Source organism: Stegostoma tigrinum, chromosome 22, assembly GCF_030684315.1.
Source record: "Stegostoma tigrinum isolate sSteTig4 chromosome 22, sSteTig4.hap1, whole genome shotgun sequence".
Classification (NCBI taxonomy): domain Eukaryota; kingdom Metazoa; phylum Chordata; class Chondrichthyes; order Orectolobiformes; family Stegostomatidae; genus Stegostoma; species Stegostoma tigrinum.
This window is the reverse complement of record NC_081375.1, coordinates 12,793,919-12,817,521: the sequence shown is the minus strand read 5'-3', so window position 1 is coordinate 12,817,521 and position 23,603 is coordinate 12,793,919. Positions and strand designations below refer to the sequence as shown.

General features: G+C 41.8%; 1 protein-coding gene across 1 annotated transcript in view; it reads right to left on the bottom strand.

Annotated features, from left to right (window-relative positions):
• Positions 1-5,614: 5,614 nt before the first annotated feature.
• Positions 5,615-23,603, bottom strand: part of notum1a (notum, palmitoleoyl-protein carboxylesterase a) — a 37,749-nt gene continuing 19,760 nt past the window's right edge. The window contains exons 7-11 of the mRNA XM_048554809.2: positions 14,112-14,303; positions 12,520-12,620; positions 10,803-10,950; positions 8,774-8,821; positions 5,615-6,471 (exon numbers count right to left, since the gene is read on the bottom strand). Of these exons, the coding sequence (XP_048410766.1) occupies positions 6,165-6,471; positions 8,774-8,821; positions 10,803-10,950; positions 12,520-12,620; positions 14,112-14,303 (796 nt within the window). The 3' untranslated portion in view covers positions 5,615-6,164. The remainder of the gene's footprint in view (positions 6,472-8,773; positions 8,822-10,802; positions 10,951-12,519; positions 12,621-14,111; positions 14,304-23,603) is intronic.

The window sequence follows — 23,603 nt, the reverse complement described above, 5'->3', positions numbered from 1 at the left end:
ATGGGAAAGATGTTGTAAAACTTGAAAAGGTTCAGAAAAGAAATGCAAGGATGTTGCTGGGCTTGAAGGGTTTGAGCAATAGGAAGGGGCTGAATAGGCCGGGGCTGTTTTCCCTGGAGTGACAAGGCTGAGGAGTGACCTGATAGAGGTTTATAAAATCATGAGGGACATGGATAAGGTGACCAGCCAAGGTCTTTTCCCCTGAGTACAGGAGTCCAAAACTAAGGGGTCATTGGTTTAAGGTGAGAGGGGAAAGGTTTAAAAGGAACCTAAGGGGCAACTTTTTCGCACAGAGCATGGTGCGTGTATGGAATGAACTTTCTGAGGAAGTGGTGAATGTGGGTACAATCACAATGCCTAAAAGACATTTGGTTGAGCACCTGAAGAGGAAAGGTTTGGAGGGATATGGGCTAAGAGCAACCAGATGGGACAAGTTTAAGATAATAAAATGTGAGGCTGGATGAACACAGCAGGCCAAGCAGCATCTCAGGAGCACAAAAGCTGACGTTTCGGGCCTAGACCCTTCATCAGAGAGGGGGATGGGGGGAGGGAACTGGAATAAATAGGGAGAGAGGGGGAGGCGGACCGAAGATGGAGAGTAAAGAAGATAGGTGGAGAGGGTGTAGGTGGGGAGGTAGGGAGGGGATAGGTCAGTCCAGGGAAGACGGACAGGTCAAGGAGGTGGATGAGGTTAGTAGGTAGCTGGGGGTGCGGCTTGGGGTGGGAGGAAGGGATGGGTGAGAGGAAGAACCGGTTAGGGAGGCAGAGACAACTCCCCTTCCCCTACTGCATCCCTAAACCAGCCCAGTGCATCCCCTCCCCCCACTGCACCACACAACCAGCCCAGCTCTTCCCCCCCACCCACTGCATCCCAAAACCAGTCCAACCTGTCTCTGCCTCCCTAACCGGTTCTTCCTCTCACCCATCCCTTCCTCCCACCCCAAGCCGCACCCCCAGCTACCTACTAACCTCATCCCACCTCCTTGACCTGTCCGTCTTCCCTGGACTGACCTATCCCCTCCCTACCTCCCCACCTACACCCTCTCCACCTATCTTCTTTACTCTCCATCTTCGGTCCGCCTCCCCCTCTCTCCCTATTTATTCCAGTTCCCTCCCCCCATCCCCCTCTCTGATGAAGGGTCTAGGCCCGAAACGTCAGCTTTTGTGCTCCTGAGATGCTGCTTGGCCTGCTGTGTTCATCCAGCCTCACATTTTATTATCTTGGAATCTCCAGCATCTGCAGTTCCCATTATCTCTGGGACAAGTTTAGTTTGGGAATATGTTCGACATAGACTGGTTGGACTGAAGAGTCTGTTTCCATGCTGTATGACCCTATAACTCTGTAACACTTTAAGGTTTTGGAGTAGATCTGTAGCTCGGGTTGTGGGTGTTGAGGTTGGTTGGCTCGCCGAGCTGGTTTGTCGTTCCGCAGACGTTTCGTTACGGTGCTGGGTAACCTCCTCAGTGCAGCCTCTGATGAAGTGTCGGTGTGTTTTTCCGCCTGGTTTTTAAACTCTGGGGTCTGTTGCAATGGATTGCCTCACATCCGGGTTTCCTCCGTAGTGGAATGTATATGGGGTCGAGTTCAATGTGTTTATTAATAGCATGCTTCGTGGAGTGCCATGCTTCCTGGAATTCTTGTGCTTGTCTCTGCCTAGCCTGTCCCAGGATCTTGGTGTTGTCCCAGTAGATGTCATGGTTCTCCTCATCCATGTGGATGAGTGAGTACTGGTCGTGTCTTTTTGTAGCCCGTTGGTGTTCATGTACTTTTGTTAGTTTCCTTCCTGTTTGTCCGACGTAGTGTTTCTTGCAGTCTCTGCAGGGGTTCTTGTAGATGACATTGGTCCTATCTATGGTGGGGAGTGGGTCCTTGGTTCGGGTGAGCACTTGTCGTAGGGTTGACATGGGCTTGTGTGCCACTCTGATGCCCAGCAGTAGTAGAAGTCTATTTAACTATTTAAAGTTAACACTATTTTTAAAAAGGGCCATAACACACTGCAGCAACATAGAGCTACGCCAAGAGGAGGAGGAATACCTCTTCCAAGTATTCAAGGATAATGGATATCCATAGAACTGGGTCAGGAAATGCCTATGGGAACAGCATCAGAAAGCTTCCACACGCCCCGACGCACTCATCACACTACCCTACATCAGGAACACGTCAGAACTCACCACAAGATTTCTACAACCGCTGGGCATCAAAGTGGCACACAAGCCCACAGCAACCCTATGACAAGTGCTCACCCAAACTAAAGACCCACTCCTCGCCATGGACAGGACCAATGTCATCTACAAGATCCCCTGCAGAGACTGCGAGAACCACTACATTGGACAAACAGGAAGGAAGCTAACAACAAGAGTACATGAACATCAACAGGCTACAAAAAGACACGACCAGTACTCACTCATCTCAATCCACATGGACAAGGAGAACCACCACTTCATCTGGGACAACACCAAGATCCTGGGACAGGCTGGGCAGAGACAAGCACGGGAATTCCTGGAAGCATGACACTCCACAAAGCAAGCTATTAATAAACACATTGAGCTCAACCCCAGATACATTCCACTGCGGAGGAAACCCAGAAATAAGGCAATCCATCGCAATGGACCCCAGAGTTTAAAAACCAGGCGGGAAAACACACCGACGCTTCATCAGAGGCTGCACTGAGGATGTTACTAAGCACGGTAACGAAACGTCTGCGGAACAACAAACCAGCTCGGCGAGCCAAACAATCTATGTCACTTTCTGGATATCCAGTTTTGGGCATGTTTTAATCAACCTGTTGAGGGATGTTATGACACGTCTCTGGAGCAGGTGAGACTTGAATGGGGGTATTAAATATTTTCGAATCAGCTTGGTCATAGACTTTCTATGCACCTTAAGAACAGCAGCTTTAGACTGTGAACAAACTGCTTGACAATGAGCATTCTTGTATACTGTCAGAAATTATCATGGAATTAGTTTTGGCAATAACTAACATCATCTTTGGAGTATTGGTAAGCCTATTTAATGTTAAAATTCAATGATTTGTAAATTTGAAGTCTTGTTTAGAGCTAATTTAGATCAGGAACACTTTCCTGAAAACCCTTATCTGCTGAACTCAAACCAACCAATCCTATAAACTTTCAGTCTTGGGTCTGTAGGATTCACACAGAAAGTGGGATGGCCTGTTCTCAGACCAATTCATCCAGCCCCTTCCCAGATGTAAAGAGCAGAGAGTATTATTAAGACGACTGCTCAGTCACAGTTGCTGCTACCCAAAGACACCTCTGTCCCTACACATATGGCCAACAACCTTTATGCGCTTCTAACGTGCCTGCGGATTCCCAACTGGGGATTCCCAGATTTACATCTCTATCTCCATCACTGCACCACTTGACCAAAAGACCCTGGAGAAAACCTGCAAGGGACTTTTGCTTTTTGTGGGGGGCTTGGGTAGCCATCGTTGTCCCCATGATTTTGACGGTTGGGCATTTTACTAACACGAGGGGCATAATTTTAAAGTGGTTGGAGGAAGATATAGGGGAGATGTCAGAGGTATGTTCTTCACACAGAGAGTGGTGGGTGTGTGGAATACGCTGCCAACAGTGGTAGTGGAGTCAGAGAATTTAGGGACATTTAAGCGACTCTTGGATATGCACGTGGATAGTAAAATGTAGTATATGTAGGATAGATTGATCTTAGTAGGATAATAGGTCAGCACAAAATCATGGGTTGAAGGGCCTGTACTGTTCTATTCTTTATGTTCTATTTTGTTCAACGTAGGTGCTCCCATCTTCTTAGTGTAAAAATAACATTGTATTCACCAGAGCTGCCTTGCCATTGTACCTTCTATCTGAGCACGAGGTGAAGCAGCTTTGCCTGTTCTGCTGTTGAGAACTATTTAGACCACACTTTGCCTGATAGCTCCCCCCAACATTGCCACCAAGGGCGGCCCTGCCAGAAGCCCCCTTTGACATCACTGGAGAGATTGTTGGAACACACATGATTCTCCACCTTATCCTGGTGCTGATCTATGGAGGGATCCAGTGTACAGCTGACTCTAAAACTATGGATATTTCAAGAAAGTTGCTCTTTGTTTTTCTGCACCAGAATGACATCGGGATAATTCATCTGATGAGTAATTCACAACTTCTCTACCAAATAATAAGTAATCTTGAAATCAATAGACAGCTAATTCTGCTTGAAGTCCTGGATACAATTCAAAAACATGTTGTAATGACAGTATCTGAGAGATAGGGGAGACAGTGCCTGAAGTTTTGTTGATGGCATTAATTGTGGATCTTAAATTGCTGCACTGAGACAGTAACTAAGATGAATGATCAGTTCATCTGTTTAGCAGTGCATTTAAGATGGCCAGGGCGCAGTTTAACTTCCTTATATTTCTTCATTTCCTATCAATGATCCTTTACATTCATGGATAGATAAAGTCCACATAGATGGCCCTATCTGCTTGGTGGAAAGGATAACATAGCATCCACTGTGGAACTGCCTTTGTATTTGGCTACAATGAGTTGACTGCTGTTTGTGAAGAGTTAACCATGTTCGTCACTGAACCATGTCACGTTCTTCAGACTGGCCCAGCACACAGTAGCAAATTTATTGCTGGGCGTACTACACTGACTGTCAAAAGAATGAATCTTTATTATGTGGGTGAAATTCCAGCACTGAATTACGGCCGAGTTTATTACATAGCTTTTGCATCCAGTGAAGCGTATCTCCTTCAACAGCTGCACTGGGATACTGAATTGGTTTATGAGCAGTTCAGGGACAATGAGCAGTACAAGACGTCCCAGTCTCAGCCAGCCCATTCTATCTTTCTGCAAGGACTACTGGAACTCTGTGCGTCACTGTCATTTTCTATTTAACATTGGTCCATGATGGCAATTTTTGTGTTGTTTGATCTGGTGTTATCTAATGTTGAGTGTCTGAGAAACTTCTTATCACCCAGAGAGTAGTAGATTATATGGAACGAGCTGCCTGAGAGGGTGGTGGGGGCAGATATCCTTGCGATTTAAGAAGCATCTGGATGAGCAGTTAAAATACCAGAGCAGGGGAGGCTACGGACCAAGTGCTGGTAAACAGGATTAGTGTAGTTTGGTGTTTGTTGGTCAGCATTGATATGGTGGGCCGAAGGACCTGTTTCTGTGCTGTTTGACTCTATATTTACCACAGTGACAGCAGGAGCTGTCACGCTTGAATACCCCCAGTGAGAAGATTTGCTTGTTAAAAATGATCCATTGGAAATCACAGAAAAACCAGGGCCGTAAACGTAAGATCCCCACTATTAACTCCAGCTTGGAGTTTAGATATTTTAGTTTTGGGCACTTTTAATCCAGGGTGTGGTTTGAATGTAAAACTCACTATCACCTGGATGAGAATAGCATAGATGAGCAAATGGGGAGGGCAACAGCAGGTTATTCTGAATAAATTGGCTGAAGAGGAAAGAGTGGAATATTAACAGCAGTATAAAACAGATGAGCTGAATGGCCTGAGTCTGTAGTAAACAGTGTTTATTCTATGTAAAGCAAGAGGTAGACACAAGTAGGTGAAAATACTATAAATCTTGAGTATTCCAGTGTTCACAGACCAACGCAAATCACACCAAAGTGGTTGTCATGAGATTGTTTTAATTCCATTACAAAAACATGCGATTAGGAGACAGTATTTACAATTTATAAAGAAACATATTTAGCTCTCTGCCTGCATTACACTTATAAATATGATTTACATAATAAAAATAAATATGTAAAATTACCAAATTAGCACAGGTTTTAGTTTGTTAAAAAATACACAGCATTATAGTTTGCATCAGTTTTGATGGTAGCATATCCTGCTTGAATCCCACTGTCCGGTTTTACACTGTTAACTGAAAGGAAAAGGAATCCATTTTACGGTGTTTTGACTTCTTGTTCTATGATCCAATCTATGAAGACTGTCAGTCGCTTAGAAAGACCTGGGGTCTCTCCTTCCTTTACGTTTCATTGATCAATCCAGTGCTTTCCACCACTTTGTATTTTATTTGTGTCCTTGCAGGTTTTCATTTGAGAGATTGTTGAGGCCCACTTAGAAAAGCCTGCCTGCTCCTCCACTACATGCGGGACAGTATGTCTTTTATAAAACGCATTTGACGTCTCTTCAGTCCCAATGAGCAGGTATTTTAGCTCCCACTGCTCAGCATCCCAAGTAGTTTGCTAACCTCTATTCCTTGCTGGTGGGCCATCTTCTGTATATCGAAACCCATGTGCATTAGGAATTGTATGACAGTCATCTCCTGCCCTGTGTACTGGTCTCTGATGGTGGGACAGGTGGGGTTACAGTGTGGCCAGTGGCAACCATCAGTCAGGTGGATCGGACAGCCCTTCATTGAACTCTTGCCATTTCTGTTACCATCTTGAAGGCTGCGATCCCAACAATGCAGTGCCCGAGGTAAAGAGATCCCTTTCACTTGAAGATTCAACCAGTAACTGGGAATGAAACATAAAAACTAAATAACTATGCTCATGGAGGTGATGACCCTTATCGTGTTATTATTAGACCATTAACCTGCAGACCCAATGTTCTGTGAACTGACCTTCAAATCCTGCCATGGTGTAGCGAAATTTGATTTTAGTAAAAATCTGGAATTTAATGATGGCCGTGAAACCATTGTCAATTGTTGGGAAAGACCTGTGTGGTTCACTAATGTTCTTTAGGGAAGGAAACTATCATCCTTACTTAGTCTGAGCTACACATGACTCCTGACCCACAGCAATGCGGACTCTGGGCAAGAAATGCTGGTCCAGCCAGTGATGCCCACATCTCATGAAGTAAAAAAAGGAACAGGAATCCATCTCCTATCTGCAATTCCAAAACAATACCACTTCCATTACCTTTGTATTTATCAAAGCAGAGCGCCCTACTCCTCTTCTCACAGGTACAAATATATGATCTTCCTGACTGTAAAATCAAACTTGGAGTTACAGGTGGGATGATGATACTGAGTAACAGTGTTTTCGGCAGAACTGGCCACTGATGTGTATTTATGTTCCATGTGGCTGTCCTCCCAAATCATTGCATTCTCAGCTTGTCAGCATTACCTTCCATTTCGTTACCTTTCATCTAGTTTCCACTTCTGTTATTGTTTGTTACTGACAAAAAGCCCTTCTGCCCAGATCATAAAATGAATGACACTGCTCCTTTGTTCAAGCCTTTCTCCTGCAATCTGCAAACTTGGTATAGCACTTATCCACGCTTTCCTGGATTTTCTACATTCAGCAGATAGCATTTTCAATGTTGGTATTATCTTTTACTATAAGATTGGCTATTCTTTCAGATTTGTCATTTTTGCTTTCAAAATTCATGGTATAAGAGTGTGTTTGGGATCTACCATACTTCCCATATTACTAAAAGGATTCTTTGTCCCATTTTTGAATCAGCACAGCTCAGTTGGTAACACTGTCAGCTTATCATATTAAGTTTATCATTTGTTAAGTTTACACACTGCTGCCTACACATTGGTGGTTACATTACCTACAGAATAACAGTACTGCATTTCCAAAAGGGATGCACGTTGGGATATTCTACAGATATGAACCGATGCAAACATACTGATTTGAAAAGAGTCATTTTCCTATGGGTGAGTGTTTTTTTTTAAAGAAACCTCTTGTTGGCTATGTTCAAACGCAGTGTTGGTTATCGGACACCATTGTGGTCCAGCTGCTAAACTGCACTGTTACTTTAAGACCAAGCCAATCATTAATTATTGTCAGCTATTAACCGTGAAACCATTCGAAAAGGTAGTTGAACTATTTTGACATTTTAGACTCAAAAACTGAAGTTGTTTTGAAGTTGATCAATTTACAACTAGAACTAAGAGTGAGAGCCGGAGCACAAGGGCCGGAGCGCGAGGGAGGAGTACGAGAGCTGGAGTGTGGATGTCATACAATAATTTTAAGTACCTGGACTATTTCTTCGGAAAATGTTCCCCTGTATTAGCTATGTCTTGCCTCGAATGAAATATCCCATGTTGATGCACCATTCACAAAGTCACTAGATAGTAATCAGAACTTGTAGATCTTCCCTAGACTAGCATCACAAAGCATGTTTACTACTTTTATTTCATAGAATCATAGAAGTAAAATTATACAGAGCAGAAGATGCCATTTGGCCCATCGAATCTGCATCAACAAAAAGCTGCTGTAAATCTACATCAATCCCCGTTTCACAAGGAGGATGGAAACTGAATCAATTTTATCTAGGTTCCAGACACACTGAGACATCTCAAACTGTTTCACACAAGAACTCATAGCTTTTAAAGTGTAGTTACTGTTGTTAACTGTAGGAATGTAAGACCAGTGAAAGAATTAAATCTCACCCAGGGTGCTTGAGTCACATTTGTAAATTTCTCCCCTCACGTCTAATGACTATCTATACCTCTAATTCCTTTGGGAGATGTCTTTATGTTAAAGATACTGCAAAAATTAAAGTAATTGCTGCATTACAATGGACTAGCTCCGAACTAAACATTTCAATGTTACTGCTCAACAAATCCTACGTAAGGGAAGCGTAATACATAGGAGGGTAGGATTTTACAGACCTGCAGGGGCTTAAGGACATGTGAAGGATTGGTGACATTGGAAATTAAAGTTTCAGCTGGAACTCCAGATGGAATAATGTTGAAGTGAAGTCAAGAGCAAGGGCAAATAGGAGGACCAAGATTCAGCAATTTCAGTCATAAGAGAAAACTACATGGGACCTTTTCTCTTTTGCACAATGTTTATATCTTACCTTTTTGTAATCACTTCATGAGACAAGCACGCAGGTGCAAAAACAGCCCTAAAACCAACAAAAAAAGTGAAATTTCAATCTATTACATTAAAGCATAAAATTCATGTACTATTCATTGTCCAAACTCCTAGTTTTGCTGTCAATGAAATACACAAATTTATTTTAATCAAACCCTAGTTTCTGCTTTTCTTTAATTGTCCTCATTTTGACTTTCTACAGGAGTTGTTATGATGTGGAATGCACTGCCTAAAAGTAAGGTAAGAGATTGAATTGTAGATTTCAAAAGAATAGAGATTAGGGAAGAGAAAAATATTCTACGGTTATGGGAAATGAACATGGGAGTGAGACAAATTGAAGAGCTCTTTCAGAGGCATGATAGGCTGGATGATTCTAGGAATATCACAGCTTTTTGATGATTTACCTTGACCAATCATTTAAAGTAAAACAATAATGAAAATGACAATACTGCATAAATATGCTGGATTAATGATAATATTTCATTGATGTGCATTAACCTTATTTACAGTCATAGAGATGTACAGCACAGAAACAGCCCCCCTAGTCCAACTAATCCTTGTCGATCAGAATTCCTAAATTAGTCCAGCCACATTTGCTAGCATTTGGCCCATATCCCTCTAACCCTTCCTATTTGTATACTCATCCAGATCATCATACATTGAAGTTGAAATAGTTCACGCTTTTGAAGATAGGAATATAGTAAGTGCATGCCTGAATGCAGATTGCAGGCTTTTGCACAGATGTAAATTTAGATCAGACTACAACTGAGAGATGCAGTTCAGAACCCTAAAGACCAACTGTCTAGAATTACCTCCAGTCGTCAGTTATTTAGAGCCCAGAGTCAGACTGGTGGCCCATTGCATCTGTGCCATCTCTCTGTCGAGCAAATCTACAGATTTGTCAATTTTGGAGGTAATAGCTGAGTGGTATTATCATCGGACTGTTAATCCAGAGAGCTAGTTAATGTTCAGGCGACCTGGGTTTGAATCCTGCCACAGCAGATGGTAGGATTTGAATTCTTCTGAAAAATGATCTGGAATTCAGAATCTAATGAAGATCATGAATTTATTGTTGCAAAAACACATCTGGTTCACTAATGCTCTTCAGGGAAGGAAACTGCCATCCTTACCTGGTCAGGCCTATATCTACATCACTCCAGCTGTGTGGTTGACTCTCATCTACGCCTTGGGCGATTAGGGATATGCAATAAAAACTGATCTAGCCAGCCACATCCACATCTCATGAATTAATAAAGAAAAAAAGTCACTTAATCCATTTCTCCATCCTGGTAGCCCTGCCAACTTATTTCCTTCAAATACCCATCCAGTCTTCTTTTGAAATCATTGATTGCCTGTCCTTCCACCCCCCCCCCCTCATCCAGGAAGATTTCCAGCTCATTGCCGCACACGGGGAAACAAAGTCTTCCTCACACCTCCTTCAAATCCCCCTTCGATCTCCCTTGCCCCAATCAGTTTCTCCAAACTGATTTTTTAAATTAAAATCACTTACCCACAAAACTATTCTGGTATATCTATCAGCCTCCTCTAAAGCACCCTCACACCCTTCCTAAAGTGTGCAATGAACAGAATTGGGGGCAGCACTCCACGCGTGGTTTTATCAGCTCAACCTTGTTGTATTTTTCTGTTGAATATCTCTACTTATGAGGCCTGAGATGCCATGATCCTCCCCAAGCACACTCTCCATCTGGTCTCCTGCCTTCAACCATCTGTACACATGAACCCTGTCTTGTGTAGCCTTAATAAAACTGGGCCATTCCAACCTTTCCAGACATTTCTTCCAGATGTACACAAGTCTTCAGCTGGAGACTGTTCTATTTAGGATATAAGGTGAGGTACTCCCTGGTTAGTCAGGCAGCTACCCCAGGCACACACCCTTTGTGTGGGAGACAGGCTAAAGCTTCAGCTTCCTCTCCCACTGCTGAAACTTGGCACAGATGTTAAACAGAGCCAAAATGGGGATTTAACAAGGTCACAGAGCTGACAAAACTTACGGTACATCCTTAAGAGTATTTTTCAGTTCTCTTCCCAGGTTCTGAATGTAGTTCCACTGTCCTTCTTGAACTGGTTGCCCCGTGAGATGTACATTATCCACCGTAAGTTGTGCTTCATCAAAGAGCCACTGGACCACAAATAATGGGCCTTTGAAAGAAGCAGAACAAAGTCAGATTTCCTGTGACTTTTCTCCATGAAACATTGTTTCAGAAATATCTTCGGCCCCTGTGAAGGCCTGTGGATTACGATTTGCTTGAATGAAATCTGAACATTCCAGTCAAGTGGAAGAATCATAAATCTATTCCTTATTGGAACTCCAATTACAGAGTGATCTGGTTTCCTATAAAATGGAAGGAGACTATTGAGCTAATAATACCTGTGCTGAAACTCTGAAGGTGATAGTTCATCAGCCATCCCTATATTCTTACTCCATTGTCTTTAAGACTTTTCATTTCAAGTAGTTAACTCATTTTTTTCCTCAAAAGTTACCTCTTAATTTGTTTCAAGCAGTGTGTTCTACATCAGATCCAAACATATTACATAAAACAAATTATATCCATCTGCACAACTGACCCCTTTGCCAATTATCTCTAATCTGTGTTCATTGCAAATTTACCATTGGGAAATCTGAAGGCGATTTTCTTTATTTGTGCATAGGATATGGGTCTTCTGTCTGGGTCAGCATTTATTTCTCATCTCTAATTGCCCTGGGAAAAGCAATGGTGAACTGCTTTCTTGAACTGCTGCAGTCCTGAACAGCATAAGAACACCAACAGCACTGTTAGGGAGGAAACTCCAGGATTTTGATCCAGCAATAGTGAAGGAACGCTGATTATTTCCAAGTCAGGATGGTGACAGACTTGGAGGGGAACTTGCAAGTGGCAGTGTTCCCAAGTCTCTTGCGCCCTTATCCTTCTAAGTCGTAGAGGTCATAGATTTTGAAAGTGAGTTGCTGCAGTGCATCTTGTCAATGATATACATTATTAGTGCTGTGTAGCGGAGATGAAAGGAGTGAATGTTGAAGGTGGTGGATGGGTGTCAACCAAGCAGGCTGCTGTATCCCGGATGGTGATGACCTTCATGAATGTTGCTGGAGCTGCACCCATCCACACAGGCAGGGAGTATTAAATCACACTCCTGACTTGTGCCTTGTAGGTGGTGGACAGGTTTTGCGGGAAGACAGGGAGTGAATTACTCACTGTTGAATTCCTGGCCTCTGGCCTGTTCTCGTCGGCAGACTATTTTTATGATTAGTCCATTTCAGTTTCTGGTCAATGGTAATACTCAGGATATTAATAAGTGGGAGATTTAGCAATGGTAATGTCATTGAATATCAAAGGGCAACTGTCTCTTATTGGTGATGGTCATAGACTGGCATTTGTGTGGTTTGGATGTTACTTGCCACCTGTCAGCCCAAACCTGGATAGTGGCCAGGTCTTACTGAATTTGCTCACAGCCTTCTTCAGTATCTGAAGAGTTGTGAATGGTGCTGAACATTGCACAATTATCAGCAAACATCCCCACTTCTGACCTTAAGATAGAGGGAAGGTCATTGATGAAGCAGGTGAAGATGGGTGGACCAAGAACACTACCCTGAGGAACTCCTGCAGAGATCTCCTGGAGCTGAGATGACAGAGTTTGGTAACTCCAGGTAATGTGAACATGCCTTATAGATCAGATAGACTTTGATATGTTAATTTTTTACCAATATCTTACTTCTTAAAGTTGGATATATTTTATATCCAAAGAAGCAGTTCCACTCTTCTCCTTCTCTGAATTGCTGCTTGCAAAGTTCGGGTACTACTCCATTCCAGTATCTGAAAACAAGAAAGAGGTTTTAATCATTTCACACCATCCTTCAAAGACCGAATATTCAGGTCCAATACATAGAGAAAAGGGAGGATCTGCTCTGACTAAGTGGAGGCATCTGTGTGAAAATTGGACAAAGAGAATTTGCAACTCACAAGCAATGAAGCATCTCAGGAAAATGAAAGAACCATCTCTGCTGGTTCTCAAATGCACTTAGTGGGATATCTGAACGGGAGCAGGCCATTCAGCCCCTCCAACACATTCAATATAAACTATCATTCACAAGAGATCTCCGCTAACTCTAACCCTAACTCCATTCTTCTAGCTGAGGCTGCACATGTTAATCCCTTGAAGTTCCCTTCTATTCTTAATTTGGTACAGTTACAATTTTCCTGGTTTCTTTTTAGTTAGATAACAAAACGAGTCAGTAGAAAGCAGCTCTCTCTTCTACCTGTTAATATCTGTAATTTAAAAATGAGTGGCTAAGATACTTTGGATAAGAACACAAGAAGTGGGTCCCTCTGCCAATCAGTAAGATTGTGGCTGATCTGATTGTGTACTTAATTCCATTTCCTGTCTGTCTTCCATGACCCTCAACACCCTAGAGCAAACATTTATTAAATTCAGCTTTGAATATATTCGACACTCTATCCTCCACTGTTCTCTGAGGGAAGAGAATTCCACAGACTAACAACTTGCTGACAGATAAAGAATCCTCTTTGTGTCAGTCTTAAATTTGTTACTTGTGTCCCCCAGCTCTAGATTCTGTCAGAAGAGGAAATATCCTTTCAGCATCCACCCATCACTCCCTTCAGGATCTTTGATGTTCCAATATGTTCAACTTGTCGGTCTTCTCAATCCCAATCAATGAGCATAGCCCCAACCTGTTCAACCTCTCCTCATTAAATAATCCCCCAGTGCCAGAAATGACTGAACCTTCTCTGAAATGCTTTGAATGTGGAACATCCTTTCTTCAAAACCTTGCCAGAGGACAACAGCTTTCAAGGTGATGGAAACAGTTAAGTACATGGAAGTTCCTTTTGGTACAAGAACATGGTGCACCTCAATGGAAGTTTACTCAGGGTGCTTTCTTGACACACCACCAATAATCTAATAATGCAGGGTACCTCCTGTAGTAGTTAGAACATCTAAACTAATAGTCCCAAAAATATTGGAAGCATAAATCCCAAGGTCTTTTGCTCATTAAAAAGCACGTGGAGATTGTAAATATTAAATCCACATTGTCAGGAATACAAGTGATAAGTTTATCTTTCTGTATGAGTGCTTTATCTATATTATAAGTGAGAGCCCAATGCATTCCATCCATTCACAGACGTTGACCCAGCTGGACGATACTTGGGTAGCTTTAATTATCGTCTCCTCCAGCATTGTGGAATTGTTGCTGATAACCAAGTGCCTTGACCAAGAAATACATCAAAACCCTATGCAGCAGGATGCCCTGAGAGATGAAAACTCACAAGAGAAGCAGAAGTCTTTACCTTATTCCCTTCTTGATTGCTTCTGTGGGGGCACAGGATATCGTGTCGATGCAGTCAGTCCTTTGGTACTGTTTGTTGTCCAGGAACCAGCCTGAATCAGCCAGACCGCGAACTTGCACTCCATGGACTCCCAAATCTTCAAGCTGTTCTGCTACTCTGTCTACATTCAGGAGCACCCCTGTCCCGCCAGCACTAGTCAGACAGACAAACACGCCAATTAACAACATTACAATCAAAGGCGGATTTTAAAAAAAGACTTGCATTTGCGTCAGGTCCTTCATAACCTTAGGAGGCACTAAAGCATTTTGAAACTCAATAGGTTACTTCTGAGGTATAAGCACCTGTTGCAATGTAGGTACCACATCACACAAAGCAAGATCTCATGCACAGTGATATGATAATAAGCAGGTATTCTGATCATTAGGTTGAAGCATACTGACTGAAGGATAAATATTGACCAGGACAACCCTGCTCTTCTTTGAAAACATAGCATGAGATCTCTTACATACTGAAGTAATCAACAGGGCTTAAGTTTAACTTTTTGTCCAAAACACTTGAGAATGGTAATAATTCTTCCAACTTTCAATGGTTTTTATCCTCAGGTAGGGAATACAATCTATTTGTGATATCCAAAAACTTGTGATTTCAAATAAATCTGTTGGATTATAACCGTGACATCATGTGACCTCTGACTTTGTCCACTCCTGTCCCAGCACCTCCACATCACGGCTACAAAATACATTCATTCTCCACTATAATTTGCACTGTATGTTGAACTGTAAAATACAAATCTGTTGTTCACTCTTCTACAATCGCTTCTAATATTGTGTGTGTTTACACTTAACCAAAGATCAGCAGATGTACTGCCATTTGAATCATGCCATGTTTGCTGCAAGATTCATACATTTCAATATTTTTAATTCACACATTTTTAATTTCACAAATGTGATAAGGCATCCATCTGAAAATGCTGCCTTCGATGGTCACATCCCGCAAAGTGCTAAGTATCATTTGAGTCATAAAATTGCACCTTCTGGGCAATAACAAGGACTTGTTTAGAGTGAAATGCTATGGCATCCAGCATCTAAACTATCTGAGTAATTTGAAGTTCGATCTAAATGGTGAGCGCCTTGAATTGGAAAAAGAACATTCTTGACGGTGCTTCAGATAGCCTTGCTCCTCTGAGCCAATTCGAGATGTTGCTCAATTTGAAGAAGCTTCGGTAACTATGGAGAGAGCTCAATTGTCCATTCTGCACACCCACAGAAGGAAATCTGCAGCTCAACGCCAGTGAATCCGAGCTGCTGCAGATTGTAATGACCGTAAAGAAGCAAAATAGAAAAATGTTATAACTCAATTTTTTTAAAGAGGGATTATTGCTGCACTAAAGATGTGTACTATCCCTTCCTTTAGTGACATAAGATTGATTGGCAAAGTAAGGACATCATGTGAGCTGTGAAGACGCTACGTACACTGACCCCCTTCGATATTCTACCCTCCTCAAATTGTGGACCAGATCTTTAAATGTGTTCTTTTAGGGGCTGGAATGTCAATGGCCGAGATACAATGATGGGAGAGAGATGCTAAGCAGCTTCAAGCTTTATTTATTTGGTTTGTATTTCTTCCACATCTGGAGAGTCATGGGACTCACAAGGAGGTAATTACGACCACATGGGTCATAAAACAAAGGCAACAAAGACACAGAATCTTTGAAGCGCCTGTGTGAAAAATGTAACCTAGACTGATCAGCAATGAATGCGTCTGAGTAACCCTAATTTCTATTGGAATGCTGACGGTTTCAAGGTTTGGTGGAAAGGTCAGATGTACGGCCAATAAAGTTGCAGAAAGGGAAAGAGTGAAGTAATACATTTTGGTCTGAATGGAGGAATCAGGAGAGGCATTATCAAACAAAGAGTATAATTCAAAAGGAGCGAAGTGACTGTGGATGCATGTGCATAAATCATCATAGTGGCAGGGTAGGTTGAGAAGGTGGTAAAAAGACATCTCCAGGGGTCATAAAATATAATAAAAGTCATAAAATATAAAGCTAAGCAATGCAATGTTATTTTATAAAGCTCTGATTTGGCCTTCAATTGGAATATTGTGCCCAAATGTGGCTTAGGAAGTATATGAAGACATGGAAGAGAATGCAGAAAAGTGGTTCCAAAGATGAAGGACTTGAGTTAACACAAATAACCTGGAGAATCTGGAATTTTTCACTTCAGGGAAGATAAGGTCAAGATGTTTGATTGAAGTGGTATAGTGGTAGTGTCCCTACTTCTGACAGAGAGGGTCTGGCTTTATGTCCCACCTACTCCAGAGGTGTGTAATAACACCTCTAAACAGGTCAATTTGAAAATATCTAACAGGTGATCTTGTGTTGCAGTGGGTAATGTCCCTATCTCTAGGCCAGCAGGTTCAGGCTTCATTCTCATCTCAGGATGTAAAGGTGTGGAGGGGCATCATTACATGTTTAAACAAATTGGTTTATTTCTTCAAAAATATCAAACAAAGACAGTTCACATTAAGATTGTATTATTATTTGGATTGCAGTGAGTTATTTAAATATTGCAACAAAGGACTAGCAGTCAGAAAGCGCCAGCATAACTAAGCTCCAGAATTTGTAACACTTAGCTGTATCTGTACCTTCAAAATATCCCAATGCATTCAGTTAATTCAGTGTGTACACCTCAGCCAGTTGGAAGATCTGTCCTTAAAGGACGTGCTTAATTTAACTCTTCAAAAAAAAAAATCACCCAGTATTATTGGAGACTCTAGACTCTTCCCTTTAGACAATTAGTGGATTCTGCTAATGTTATAGTAATTGTTGAAATTGAAGGGTGGAGCAAGGCTTTAAAGAAGCACCATCTTCACAGAAGAGGGATTGATTACATTTTTTGAACTTGCTACAAACAATATTTGAGACGATGACACAAAATGTGGCTGAATGCATGATGTCAGCAAGTGTGTGATGAGTCCCTGGAACAGAAAGATGGAGATGGTTTATCATTCCCTCAGGATTTATCCACATTTGAGGTGAAGGGTAATAATGCACCTGTCAACTGCTTGAAATAGCTCCATTTGTTAAACTCACATTCTTTAACAGGAAAACCAGAATTTGCTATTATAACAGTTAGTTTACTTATTAATGTTCTGGGTATAAGCAAGAGAGTCATATTGAGGATATCTTGTATCTAAAATGCGTTAATGTGCACAAGACAACACATATTAAATAAAAGTTTGGTTTCTTTAAAGGAAATAAGGAAGAAATATTGCAAATTTAGTGGCAAAAATAATATAAAAATGCAAAGATTAACCCGCATTCATGTCGCACTTTTCACAACCTCAGCCAGTAGCAAGTTATTTTATAGTAAATATATCATCCGATGTTACGACAGCATCTGCACTTCAAAATGCAACTTCACTTCATTTGCTGTAAAGTGCTTTGTGACATTCTCAGGTCACGGCAGGTGCTATATGATTGCAAACATTTCTTTAGTCGAAAGAAGTTAACGATTATTTATATAGATATTCATACATAGTTATCAAACTCTATAGACATGAAAATGTATGATACAAATCACTTACTCACAACTCAGAAACTTAAACAATTATCCAGGTCCAATGCCTGCAAAAATTGAGCCTCTTACTATGCAAAACATTCTTCACGTTACTAAAATACATGTGAAGTATTGCGTCTTGGAACCAACAACAACACACTGCTACTAATCATGTAATCTGTCTTGAACAACAGCCTGATGTTTCCCTCGGCAACATATTGCAGAGCACAAGGAAGTAAGATGAGAAAGTCTGCAGTTTAAGCTTATGTTCCAGCCCATGTTGCAATGACCCTGCCTTGGTCATCTTCATCTCCCTCTCACCTGTTTGCCTCTACAGCCCCATCGTTCAAGATATTCCATTTTATTCTGAAATGCTCCAACTAAACCCTGTTTCCCTTCATCAAATGGCATCATGCTGTAAGACCTCACTCTAGGGAGTTCTTGGTTGAATTATGTTGTCTTAATTCTTAGCAGGAAAATAATAGCAGCACAGCAAACGACGGGAAAAATAAGAACCAGCTGAGGTACATTCTCAGTAATTAAAGGACGTGCTTGAGTTTTGTAATGAAATGAATGATGACGGCTGTGCTCCAGTCGCCTTTCAAGAAATATCAAAACAGCTCTCCTGGCTCCTGTTCAATGCGTGTCCACCAGCTGTTGTGGGAAGCACTAGGTTGGAAATTCCAAGCGCAATTCTGTCATTTGGCAGCATTATGTCACATGTCGCATACATTTGTGGAAGTGGCATCATAAACTCGAAGAACTAGACGTCTTAATAAATTTCACACTTAATTATCAAACACGAACCTTCAATTGTTACTTGATTTATGTCAACAAAGAAGTTAACATTTTTCCTTTTGGGAAGTTATTGTTGGTCTTCCTCAATGTCCATGTATATTAAAGCTTGGATCAATGAAATCAAGATGACCTACCCAATCCTTGCTATTATGGAGGACACATTGGAGGATTTGCGCACATTAATTGTTAGCACTTTCTAAGTGAAGGTATTCAAATTCATGTTCTCAAGCTAGGGAGATTTGGACTTTACAGTTTTGCATTAATGAAGAAAAGTATTCTCTGTCATTTCAGAAGTCTTTGCATCTAATTGTGTAATAGTAATAACAGTGATTACGGCACAGCCACATAAAACAATGTTTTCCCATGGAAAGGGTTACCCCACCATTAATAGCAATTCCACAATAAAAATAAATATAATCAAAGACTGGGTGGCACAGTGGGTAGCACAGTATCCTTTAATCTGTGAGACCTTGCTTTGAATCCAGCCCGCAATGTTGGGACAACATCCCCTCTTTCTAACAGTTGTTAAAGGTCTCAAAAGAGATTCAGAGGGTGTGTCGACATAACCTTCCTGCCTTGATGTCGTTTCAACTATTTTCACTAGCTCGCTGGTGTTTTACATATGGGGAAAACTGCAAATGCACAGCTGATTGGGCTTCCGAGTTATTAAATGCAGCCCCCAATTTGAACTGAGCCATGCTAACTAGATTCTAGTTTCATTCCTTGCTTTGAGCTTGAAAAGAACTACAGCAGCATGTAGAGGTAATAATATTGGTATCACATGTACGCCTGGCCAAGAGGAAATTAAATCTCTAATATCCCTACATAATAGCTTGCCAATGCTCCCCATTCAAATTCTCAGATGAAGAGGCACTAACTTGGGCAAAGTACGGGAGGGCATGAGCTGCCTCCAGAGCAACTTGGAATGAGCCCGTGCCTGGAGAGGTCAGTAAGGCAGAGAAAACACAAAGAGAAATGGAGGTCGTGGGGGAAGGCGGGGGGTGGGTTGTTGAGGAGAAAATAGTAGGAGAGAGGAAGTGGAAAGGACCAGGGACAGAGGGGAGAGGACTGGCCTGAGCAAAAAATAATATTCATAAAATCCCTCGAAACTCCGAACAAAAAATACAGGAAGAAAGATTTCCTACAATTAATGCAGAACATTCTGTAAACACTCAGTGGGTCAGGCAGCATCTGTGAAAATGTGGAAACAGGAAGGAAGGAGCAATGCTTCAGGTTAAAGATCTGTTGTCAGAACCTGCTGAGCATTTTGCTTTTTATGACCATCCATAAAATTGTTCAAAACAATATTTATCATCTCTAGCAACATCTAGGACTCCAAACAGCGAGAAATGCCAACTAGCAGCTGGGAGAGCTTCAGAGTTTTGCCCATAAATGAAGTGGTTCCATGTTCCACGGTACTGAATCCATCTGCTTTTGCTTTGGTGTCACTGCCAAAATTCCACAAAGAGCAAATGGAAATAAAAGGAGATCAATTATTTTGCACTCAAACTTTGGCACTGGCACCACGGAGTATATTTCAAGCTGCTGGAATCCCTTTGACATCGGTCTGAACCTCCCCTGCCTCAATATTCCCTGAATACATTCCCAAAACATTCTGAGACACTGGGTAAGGCTATACATGTGAGAATAACCCAAACACTCAACACAAGTTCACTCTGTCCCTACGCACAAAGATAGATTATCTTGGCATTATCATCTTGCCATTTATGGAAGCTTGCTGTGAGAAAATAAGCTGTCATTTTTCCCTATGATAATATAATGAATACACTTGTATAGGAATTACTTAGCTGTAAAACATATAGATACATCCAGCAGCCATGAAATGTGCTAAGTAAGTACAGATCTTTCTTTCCTTAGTGCTACTAATTTACCTGACCTAGCCTCCACAATTAGTATCTCCTATGAAACTTTATTTATTCAAGGGGTGAGGGCATCGCTGGCATTTTTTGCCCACCCCTAATTGCCCAGAGGGCAGTTATGAGTCCACCACATTGCTGTAGGTCTGAAAGCACATGTAGGCCAGACCAGATAAGGATCAAAGTTTCCTTCCCAAAGAACATTGGTGAACCAGATGGGTTAAATTGTGTGAAAAGCTACTTGAGTTACTTTACTGACCCCTGAGCAAAGGGTGTAACTAACTTCTGACTCATCCACACTTGTAGCTTCCCTTTTCTGCCAGTTCCCTTTGTTGGAAATGGCATTAGAAAAATGGGCAACTGTTTTTCTATCATCAAGATCACGCTTGCCTTAAGCTGACTGGACTCTCATTGAAACATCTAACATCAGTCAATGTTGACAATGCTGATTGTGTTGTCATAGAAACTATGCTCTCATGTTGCCACTTCTAATACACTTCCATTCATGCAGCAAGACCTTCAAGCATAACTACAGTGGGACAAGGAGTTTTGAAATTATACGTTAACAATTTTGACTGAAATAGTCAACAGGGTAAATTTATATAAAGGCATTTAAGATGCTTCTTTACACAACATCCAAAGGGATCCCTACTGACTTTCAATCCATCATGATCTACTACACAAAGACTCAAACTTTGATCTGTGCTGACTCACAATCAGAGGATATTTCCAATCCGCCTCCTCTCAATCATTGTCTGAATGATGGAAGGCATTGCTGATGGCACGATCATCTGCCACTTACCCAGCAATAATTTTTTCAGTTGCTGGGTTCTGCCAGGGCATCTCATCTCCAGACCATTAAAGCCTTCTTCCAGAGATGGCCCACAGCATTCCTGGGAGCAATGATCACCAACAATTTATCCTGGCCCAACCACATCGATACAGCGGCGAAGAAAGCACAGCAACACCTCTCCTTCCTCAGGAAATTCGGCATGTCCACAAAGATTCTTACCAATTTTCATTGATGCACCATAGAAAGCATCATATCTGGAAGCTTAAGCATGTGGTTTGGCAACTGCCGTTCCCAAAAATTCAAGAAATTACAGAGAATTATAAGCACAGCCCAGTCCATCGCACAAACCAGCCTCCCATCCATTGACTCCATCTATAATTCCCACTGCCTTGGGAAAGCAACCAGCAAAATCAAAGACCCCTCCCACCTGGATTAGACCCTCTTCCATCGGGCAATAGATATAAAAATTTGAATATATGTATGAACAGATTCAAGAACAGCTTCTGCCTGCCGTTATCAGATTTTGAATGGATCTTTCAAAAGTTATTATTGATTTCTCCATACCTTCTCTGCAGCCGTGACCCTGTCTTCTGCACTCTGGTCTGCTACTCTGATGCATTTTGTATGGTATGATCTGCCTGGATAGCATGCAAAATAACACTTTTCACTGTATCTTGGCACATGTGACAACAATCAATCGAATCAAATCAAATCGAACGAGCTGAATCCCAGAGGAGTGGTACAAATGACTGAATTTGACACTGAGGCAACATTTGACCAAGGAGCCACAGTAACAATTGAGTCAATAGGAATCAGGGAGAAGGTTTCCCCCTGTTTTCAGTCATATCTGGCACAAAGGAAGATGGTTCTGGTTATTGGAACCCAAACGTTTAATCTCCATCACTGAGGGAGTTCCTCAGGGCAGTGTCCAAGTTCAGCAGCTTCGTTAACAACATTCTTTTTGAAGTATCAGAAATGGGGATATTTCCTGATGGTTGCACAGTGTTTGGTTTCATTTACAAATTTGACAGATAATGAAGGGAAAGCAACCACTTGCAGCAGGACCTAGACAACCTAAGTAAGTGACAAGTAGCATTCACACTTCCCATGTATCAGACAACTCCCACAAAGAAAAACATCTCTCATTGACATCCAGTTACATTATCTTGACCAAGCCTCACTCCATCAAAATCCTAAAGATTAACTGAACTAGCCATATCAATGCTACGCCTAAGAGAGTCGGTCAGGGATTGAGTACTTTGTTGCAAATGTCTCACCTGCTGATCCCAAAAGTCTATCTGCTACCTACAAGACACAAGTCAGGTGTGTGATGGAGCACTCAACACTTGTCTGGATAAGTACAGCTCCAAAAGCAATCAAAATAGCCTGGCAGCATCCAAATCAAATCAAAGCAGCCCAATCAGCACCCCATCTACAATCGTAACTGTCCACTTTCACCACCATCAGTATTGTAGATGCAGTGTGGACCATCTTCAAGATGCTCTGTAGTAAGTCACCAAGGTTTCTTAGGTGGCACTGCCCAAAGCCTTGAAACTCTATTATGTCGAAGGACAAGACACCAGGTGGATGGGAACACCACCACTTCCAGGCTTCCCTCTTAGCTTCACATCATCTTGATTTAGAAATATATCATGGTCCTTTCCCTGTCACCAGGTCAAAATGCTGGAAATCCCTCCCTGCCAACACTGAGGCACCTTCACCACTCAGTCTGCAGCAGGTGCCACACTTTCTCAATGGCAATGAAGGACGAGCAATAAGAGCTGCACTTGGCAGAGCTACCCACATCCCTTAAATGAGAAATAAAACATTAAAATCCGGTCAAGTTGCCACCTCTATTCATGTTTCAGCAAGCCCGTGATCCCTCTTCTTTGCTTCCACATTTAAAATTTTACCATTTTAAGTGTGTTTTTTATTCTTACTTCCAAAACCTTACGGTTGACATTTTCCAGTAGCTAAACTAATGCTAAAGAATGGTCATACTGGGCTTGAAATGTTAAATCTGTTTTGGTGTCTGCAGCTGCTGCCAGACCTATTCTCCAGCCCTTTCTGTTTTTATTTCAGACCTTCATCACGAGCAGTATTTTTGTCCCGTGTTGCTGCCCCCTGCCTCGAGGCAGCAATGTGGAGCTCTGACCAAGTGAGAACACCTGCAGTGGCCACTCTACCAGGGCACCGTTCTCACAACCATCTGTCCTCCTAAGTCAACAGCCTCCACCCTCGTCAAACCTGGCCTCTACTTTTTCACTGATGTGATGAGCATGACAATTTGCAAGACTTGAAATGGAGGCACAGAAGGAAAATGTTTGGAAAGCACTGCCTTACATCCAAGATATTATCGTTCACTAATAAGAGTGACCTCAAAGCAAATGCCTTATGGGGCACAGCTCTTCCAGTCACAAGAAACTTCCTTTTACCCCCAACCTTGTTTTCTGCCTTCTGGGTT